Below are 9102 nucleotides of genomic sequence, written 5' to 3' on the forward strand. Positions count from 1 at the left end.
GAAAATAGCGGCTAGCAGCGTCTCTGTTGCGACCTGCAGTGTGGCGTTATCTTATGTTTTTAATTTGTACACTTAGTGGCGTTATTTTATGTTTTTAATTTGTACACTTAGTTTACAAACATTCTGCCAACCATGGATTTCCAGTGGTGGGTTTTGGACTGATCTTGTTGATCGTGTACATACCCGCTACGAACGGACTAAATAATGAAAACGCTGCTGGCAGCGGAATCCAATACAGCTGGGAGACTTGGCTGGATGACAGAGTCCCGGACAGAGAAGTGGAGCCGGCCGGCTTCACCCTGGTCAGAGCGGACCGCGATCTGACACAGTCACAGGGAAAATCGATCCTGGTAAGAGAGCGACTCTGTACCCCCGACATTGAACTGCTTTCTGTGTCACTGCGACCTTACTATCTGCCCCGTGAGTTCCCCCAATTGTTTGTTACCGTTGTGTACTGTTGATAATCACAAGTTTACTGGAGAACTGAGACCAAGTAGAGACTTTGGACAGGGTGGATATGGTATAATAAAGGCAGTTTATTCAGAGGTAAAGATATCTGGAATCGCGTGCACGGACTCGTTCGTCAAACTCTTAGGGAGCTATCTGAAGAGAGCCCCGAAAACATTGTGTGCAGACATTTTATACAATAAATGATGTAGGTTGAATCTAGTAGTTCTGATCTTCTGATTGGTCCTGATGAGTTGGGCGAGGTCCCCTCCACTGTTGCATTGGCTCTGAGTCGGGTTCTCTGTCTTCAAATGTTCAGCCTAAAGAGAGGGGATTTGTGTGTGTGTGTGTGTGTGTGTGTGTTTAACAGTGATGATGTGTGTGTGTGTGTGTGTTATCAGTGATGATGTGTGTGTGTGTGTGTGTGTGTGTGTGTGTGTGTGTGTGTGTGTGTGTGTCCTCAGAGCAAGAACTCGTGAGTTGGATGAACTGAGAGACCTATGGCGTGGGTGTTGTCCTTGGCCACCTGCTGACAAGGCTGACAAGATAGGACTCTTTTGTCCATTGTTATAGGATAGGAACAGCATTGATTGAAAACAAACGCCCAACACAAAATGGGTCATGCACAAGATTTTAGTCAGACCAAGCTATAACATTATATATTTACTACGACAGTACATTCAACCAAAAGCTAATATAACAAAGGCATCAGAGATTATTTATAATCTGTCACAGAAACTGGAATCCATCTCCCCAGATCAGTCAATAAATGCTTCTGGTATTGACTTATATGCTGCCCCTGTCTTCATGTTGTTGCTGGACATATCTTTTTTAAAATGTGTGTAGGTCACCTAAATCATCAGAAAAATTGCCCCTCCTGAGAATTTTTTCAGGAGCCGCCACTGCATACCTAGTAACATGTACTAATTTGGGTGTCCCGGATTTACGTTTACTATGTTACCTATAGTCTATGAGACCAGGCTGTGTAGCCCCATGTTGTTGGTTGTTCAGACTAATATGAATGTAATCACAAGTCAAATGGTCAGTAATCTTAACTCTGGCCACCAAGACTGAGCACTTTACTTGGCACCACTTTAAGGAGGGGGTGAGAGAGGGAGAGAGATTGGGGAGAGAGGGGATGGAGAGGGATAGGGCGGGACACTGAAATGTGACGAAGATTGCGTGTTCCGTTCCAATTACGCAGTGTTCCATGGATACTTGGACAGGCCACTAAAGAGTGGACATCTCCATTTCATTTCATTAGACGCTTCGAGGTGCGCATAAAGCATGTTATTCCAAATGGAACATGTTTTAAACGCCTCTATTAAGCACCACTGAGAATAGATCTGCTTTAACTTCCCTTTGGAATTGAAGTCTCAGGGACAATGTATTAGAACAACGTGATTATTTTGTTATAAGATGGGCCTATGCATTGGTGGCCACGATGCTTTTGATTGTAACGCTTTCCGATGCTTTTTATTGCAATGCTTGCAACGCTTTCCTTGAAACTGAATAACGTGGCAAATATATTAATATGGTCTTCATTCTGTCCAGTGCAGTTTACTGCAATCAGAATTTCAATTGAATAACAGGCTTTATATTGTTATGCATTGTCCTTCACATTCACAGACGTTTGAAAATAATTGGGTTTTGTTTTAGACAGAAAGCTGACAACTTCAGATTCACTCACACATACAGTACTACATAACACAATTAAGGGGAGCCTTGGCACTTTGTAAGACACGTCACCATACTGTTATATTGTGCTCCTGCTGTGGATTACAAATATCACAATGCTAAACCAATTAGCTTCACCATTTAGCTTCAAATACACACTATAATATTTCCCCCCAAAATATGTATGGGTTATTTGATGACCACGTCACAACAAACAACGCAAATAATGTGTCCCTTGTCAAAAATGTATATAGTGGGTTAATAATATGGATTATTTCATGCATCACATTACACATAACCTGGTGTCCTAGAAATTAGTAAATCATTATTTATAATTGTAATTTACATATCAATAGTGTTCATCATCTTAATAACTTAGTACCTCCTAAGAATGACCTTTAGAACCTTTAAAAAAAACTATCATTGAAATCTTGAAGATATTTCAGAATTCATCGTTTCGAACGGTTGAGGATTGGAGAACATTGACGTTCAGTGGACTATATATACTCTTGATACTTGCACAAAATAATTTGCTCATTAGCTCATTTGACATTTTAGTCATTTAGCAGACGCTCTTATCCAGAGCGACTTACAGTTAGTGAGTGCATACTTTTTTTTTCTTCTCCCATACTGGCCCCCCGTGGCAATCGAACCCACAACCCTGGCGTTGCAAGCGGCATGCACTACCAATTGATAATGTGCTTGTAGCCTACACTCCTTTCCAAAGCTGCTTGTCTTCCCTGTTATCCCTCATCCCGCCGTCGTGATTGCTCGTTCTCTGTTTATCCACATCCAATCGATGCGTGGCGTCATCAGGGGTGCCATTATGACGACTGCCCTATTAAGAATGACAGCTCCAGAGAAAGAGCATGCAATGGTGAACCCTCCCAGGGCTTGTGCCGCACTCTGAAGCGCTCGCCTCGCAGGATCAGAACGTACATCCCCCTCTCTTCTCTCCTCTCATTTCAATCAATTCCTCTACTCTTTTTTCTCCACTTTCACGACTGAATCCACTCGCCACCCGTAGCCTGCAGTGTCACAGACAGCTTGGCTCTCTCCATAGTGATTTGGCGCCCGTTCATTCGACTCGCGTTCGTTCGTCGGTAATGGAAAACAGAAAGGAGATGGTGATGCTTGCGGAGGGTGGTCAACTTGGCAAGGCGGTTGGCAAGACGAGCTCTAATTTCTCGGAAGCAGTTGGAAGCCCCGCGCGAGAACCGCAAGGAAAGACGGTCCACAGGAACTGCCTGAGCCCTGGTTCTGCACCCTACTCGCGAGACAGAGCGGACGAGGAGGTGGAGGGCGCACACGGACGCGTGTGCGCCGATATAAGGCCGGTTGGCATGTCCTCTTCTACGGAGAGACACCGGATAGATCACACCAACAAAGAAACGAGCAGCTCGGACACAGAATCAGACTTCTATGAGGAAATTGATGTGAGCTGCACGCCAGAAAGCATGGACTACCCCGATGGGAAAGGTAATGAATAAAACGGAATGGCACTCTTCATTTCGTTTTCTTTAACACATTGCATGGATGTGATTTTGAAGTTGGGAAAATCTAAACGAATTAATGCAATCGATGTGACGCTGTAAACATGGTCTACAATCGATTCGTAGTAGCCTATTTCTGTGAATGCAGCGTCCAGAATGAAAAAAGTAAATTATGGCGTAACATATGCAAGATATTCCGTACGATTGAATTATGGATAAGGAGTGACATTTTACTGAACATAATTATTGTTTTTTTAACAACGTTCATTTGGAATGAATTAATTTCTCTATAGATTATTACATCCACAATCATGAGAGATCTTAGCTTGTTATAGGGTTACACCCCCTTAGCTAGGGTTTTAACCACAGTGTCACTTTTAAAGTCACCCCGGCGCCAGACACCCTATAGCAAATTAACCAATTTGCACGTATACTACTAGTAGAGATTTTAAGTAAACAAACCACAAATAAAAATGACAGACCCCAAAACACTAGAATACCTTATTAATTCGTTGGTAGACTGATTGGAATTATCTGGGGACCATACTCAAGGAGAACTGACATCAAACTGGCCATGTCTTTATGAAAAATAGGCTCCAAATGAATTGTCTAATGCTAATTATTTGCTTTTTTCATTTTTTACTTATCTATTTTTTACTTAACACTTTTTTTATATTCTTAAAACTGCATTGTTGGTTAAGGGCTTGTAAGTAAGCATTTCACTGTAAGGTCTACACCTGTTGTATTCGGCGCATGTGGCAAATAATATTTGATTTGATTTGATTATTACCATATGTATTTTGAGGACCTGTTTTCAAATTAATGGGAAAAAGTAGCCTACATGTTGAACGAATGATTATATATTCTATTCTCTTCACATTCAATTGGGTGCTGCATAAAATATCACAATGATGGATTAATATAATTATCCCTTCTGCAGTTAGCTATGGTATTCATTTATCTGGATTATTTAGTTTACTCTAGGCCTATATAGGCTTAATATATGATGAGATGCATTTTGGGTAGTTGTGGTGCTCTGCTTTCGATTTATGTCAACCTCAATCAAACGAAAAATAGAGGCTGCAGTGACAATTATACAAAACAAAAATAACAAAAGAAAACATGTACAACATATAATTGTAGGAAACTATTGTCATCAAATGTATCTTTACTTTATGCTATTCAATAACTAATGATCTGATTCATGTTTTAAACCCATTCCAGGTCGAAACGGTGATTCCCCATGCCACCCGAGTGACAACGGCATGGATCTTGGTAAGATTAGTTCAGGACAGGGCTCGCTGTCTTACGGGGCCGACGTGATGCGACGGTACCGGACAGCCTTCACTCGGGAGCAAATCGGCCGGTTGGAGAAGGAATTCTACCGGGAGAATTACGTGTCCAGGCCGAGGAGATGCGAACTGGCGGCTTCACTAAATTTACCAGAAACCACAATCAAGGTAGGATAAGGGTCTTCGGCTTTAACATTAGCCTATTTCAACATCATAACGTTTCTCCACTACATCTAGGCCTATTGCCCATACAACATATTTGGCATAGAAAGGACATATCTTAGTTGCAAATCTAAAAAGAAAATGTGAGTTCACTTGAAATCACATCAGACAAATCGAGGCCTTGGCTACTTAACCTATATTTATGTGGGTTCTCAAAACAATACAGTAAATGCAATTTCACGGGCAATATTTACCGAAATAAAACGTTGATTCATTGTGTTAATGATTAAACAGGAAACATTTAAGGGGCGAGCTTAAGAATTTGCATAGGCCTATACACTGAGTTTACAGAACATTAGGAACACCTTCCTAATATTGAGTTGCACCCCCTTTTGCATTCAGAACAGCCTCAATTCGTCGGGGCATGGACTCTACATGGTGTGGAAAGCGTTCCACAGGGATGCTGGCCCACGTTGACTCCAATGCTTCCCACAGTTATGTCAAGTTGGCTGGATGTCGTTTGGGGGGTGGACCATTCTTGATACACACAGGAAACTGTTGAGCGTGAAAACCCCTGCAGCGTAGCAGTTCTTGACACACTCAAACCGGTGCACCTGCAACCTACTATCATACCCCGTTCAAAGGCACTTGAATATTTTGTCTTGCACATTCTCCCTCTGAATGTCACAATCCATGTCTCAATTGTCTCAAGGCTTAAAAATCCTTCTTTAACCTGTCTCCTCCCCTTCATCTACACTGACTGAAGTGGATTTAACAAGTGACATCCATAAAGGATCATGTCTTTTTCACCTGGATTCACCTGGTAAGTCTATGTCATGGAAAGAGCAGGTGTTCCTAGTGTTTTGTACACTCCGTGTATGTCTGGCCACTGCTCTCTAACTGTAAGGCCATTTGGAACCTTGCGTAAAAGTGCAAAAACAGCTGTAAATCTGTTGTCTGTCTCGTCACAGACATATGAAGGTTAATATTTTACCCCACCTGTCTGTATGTTTGTGTTCCATAGGTGTGGTTCCAGAACCGACGAATGAAGGACAAGCGGCAGCGTCTGGCCATGACGTGGCCTCACCCCGCCGACCCCGCCTTCTATACTTACATGATGAGCCACGCGGCCGCCACCGGGAACCTCGGTTACTCCTTCCCGTCCCACCTTCCATTACCGTATTACTCCCACCTTGGGGTCGGAGCCGGCTCGGCCTCCTCCGCCACCCCGTTCTCCAACCCACTCAGGTCCCTCGACAGTTTCCGGATGTTGTCTCATCCCTACCAGAGGCCAGAGCTGCTGTGTGCGTTCAGGCACCCGTCCCTGTACCACAGCCCGGCCCACGGCCTCGGTCCCGGGGGGAGCCCCTGCTCCTGCCTCGCCTGTCACTCCGCTCAAACAAACGGCTTTCCACAGAGGCCCACCGGGTCAGACTTCCCGTGCTCCCCAACGAGCAGGACTGACGCGTTTCTGACGTTTACACCGTCGGTGCTGAGCAAGTCCTCACCGGTGACTTTGGACCAGAGAGAGGAGGTGCAATTGACCAGATAAAACGAAGAGAGCACATCCACATGTGTTCATTGGACTGGGTCAATGAAGCGCAGAAAAGGGCCATACGCTTTTACCATGATGAGCTTTTATCTAACTTAAAGAAAACACATGAACAGGACTCAAACAGCATGAATAGAAGGCTCTTGTGGAGCAGACTCCATACAAGCAGCAGCATAAACGACAGGTACTGCAGCGCGTGCTGTTACATACACCTGCTACATAACAAAAAGGAGAGATGAGCGAGCTCGGAGCGTAAAAATAGCCTACCCAGTTTTTAAGCTATATTTTTTCAAGCACCAACGCGATGATCTCACACATCACGCTATCCACTGAAAAAATACATTTCAGTTACAAAATCCCATGCAGACTATGAAATATTCCGAGATCGTACAAAAAATACATTTGATTTATCTCAAATTAATTTGGTGCGAGGAAAGAGAGAGCTCAGGCGGACTGGGAATTACAGACAAACGTTTATCTCCGTGATGGATGGCGTTAACGGTTTATCATTATTTGTAGTCTCTTCACATGTCCAGTTCGACCTACATATATGGGGAGGCTAGTTACACTAGAATGATGTTTTCCATCTTATTTTTTTAACAAGGGAATTTGTTAACAGACTGCACCGTCTCATTATGGCTCTCTCTCCCTGCCTGAGTGTCCCTTTTTTGACGGTCTGGGGCCGAAATGTGCAGATGCTGGTAAAATTAGTAAGTGATGTATATGTACGTGGCGGATGAATTTTGAGTGTTGAATTAATGATAATACCGGCGGCGCGCGGAGGCCGGGAAGAATCGTTTCTGCCAAACGGTAACAAGGCGCCAGGGGAACGGATTAGCTCGCTCTGGCTTGACCCGGGAAGAGAGAGAAGCCATTGGACAATCACACCAGGCAAATTAGGCCGAGTTCGCTCGAGCTGCCCATCTCACCCATATACCCTCGACTGAACACTTGCTACCACCTCTCCGCCCCTGCCTACCGCCAATTCATAAGACCGAATGCTTGGATAAATGCATTGATAACGACTGATTCTGATACTATAAGCCTTATATTTATTATACTCATTCTAAAATAGTTTGAGGAAATTGCTATTATTTCTTTATGTCCATTTATCGCTTTGCACTGTTACTGGCATAGTATTTTATCGAAATAACCCTGTCATGTTTTAGGGATAGTACTGTAAAAAGGCTCAAGAGAGCGAATTCATATAGGAACTGAACTCTCTGGTAATTCTTGCTGAATATATTGTTGGATTGTTCTGGACTTCAAATTTGCAATAAACAGCATTTCAAACAACAAAATCCATCGAATGTTTTATTCTACAACTCACGGAATAGGCCTACTAGTTTTCATTGCAGCCTGGCATCAGGGGAAGGCCTACATGTACAATCCTAATCTAAATCAAATAAAAAAATATATATTCCAAAAGGTTATTCATATTCTATTGATATAGAACGAATTAATTGCACATTGTTAGGCCTAAAATAATAGAAGTAGGCCTATGGAACTTCCTAGCGATTTCTTTACTTGTAGGACTATTATAGACAAATGCCATAGGAAAATATAAAATACAATAGGCCTAAGGTACAGGGCATTGTCATTGCATATTGCTCCTAACAAAAGCAGTAATTTGACTGAAGTGGTCGGTGTCAAAATACAGAATTGCTGGGCGTAGTCTTGTGATGGGCGCGCGAGATTGTATGACAGCTCAGCGGTCCCCGGGCTCGGTTAAAGCCAGTCATTATTTTCTCTCCCACCGGTTAATAGACAACGGCAGAATTAATTGTCTCGAGAAGATATTGGAATGCTAAAAGATCGATGATCCAACTGGCCCAACCAATCAGCGCGAGTTTAATTTGTTGACGCGTAATTGAGGCGTGCGCTCTCGGTAAATGACAGATTTCTGGATATAGTGGGACACTAGAAAGAGGCTGTAGCACCACGAGCTCAGAGGCTTTTAATAGGCGTTTACATCGTCGAGAGGGTAGATTAGAAGTTATTTCAGCAAATGATTAGTGAAAATGTGTGACATTTAAATCGAGGGTGGATAAAAGCGTTCCAATATTCTATGCTCCTGTAAAACGCAGTAACAAATTATCTGTATAGGCCTAAATATGTATTGAGTCTAAAATTAGATAAACTAAGTCATGTTCGCGCTCTAATGAACTCATCTCCAATGGTTATCTAACGAATAAACGAGACAGCATTAGCTTACTGTTATTTTAACTTAGCCCAACATTTTAGCAAACAATACGGTCTTATTATCGTGATACCTTTCCCTTTCCTATAAACACAAGTTTCTAAAATATATTAGCCTATATCTATTTTTCTATCTGAAGAGAAAATAATGTGTTGGCTAATTATTCGTTAAATCATGCTACTATCCGGCGTGCATTCCGATGTGTCACGAGGTAAAAGGCTCGTACTAATCAGGCAGCACCAGCTACCCCCCCCCCAAATACCCTCAACCCCATGCGCG

At 42.8% G+C, this 9102-nt stretch overlaps 1 protein-coding gene across 1 annotated transcript; it reads left to right on the forward strand.

Moving 5' to 3' along the window:
• Nucleotides 1-3006: 3006 nt before the first annotated feature.
• On the forward strand, nt 3007-7899 carry LOC121585660 (homeobox protein XHOX-3-like). Its single transcript, XM_041901980.1, has 3 exons — nt 3007-3603; nt 4842-5077; nt 6096-7899. The coding sequence occupies exons 1-3, from the start codon at nt 3231-3233 to the stop codon at nt 6621-6623; spliced, it is 1137 nt and encodes a 378-aa protein (XP_041757914.1). The 5' UTR covers nt 3007-3230; the 3' UTR covers nt 6624-7899.
• Nucleotides 7900-9102: the final 1203 nt, after the last annotated feature.

The sequence above is a fragment of the Coregonus clupeaformis genome, chromosome 17, assembly GCF_020615455.1.
Source record: "Coregonus clupeaformis isolate EN_2021a chromosome 17, ASM2061545v1, whole genome shotgun sequence".
Classification (NCBI taxonomy): Eukaryota; Metazoa; Chordata; class Actinopteri; order Salmoniformes; family Salmonidae; genus Coregonus; species Coregonus clupeaformis.

Bases quoted from the DNA above. Each gene is read 5' to 3' on its own strand.
- LOC121585660 (XM_041901980.1), top strand. From the start codon at position 3,231: ATGGAAAACAGAAAGGAGATGGTGATGCTTGCGGAGGGTGGTCAACTT. The intron at 3,604-4,841 runs GTAATGAATAAA...AACCCATTCCAG, and splicing joins GGACTACCCCGATGGGAAAG to GTCGAAACGGTGATTCCCCA. The intron at 5,078-6,095 runs GTAGGATAAGGG...TGTGTTCCATAG, and splicing joins TACCAGAAACCACAATCAAG to GTGTGGTTCCAGAACCGACG.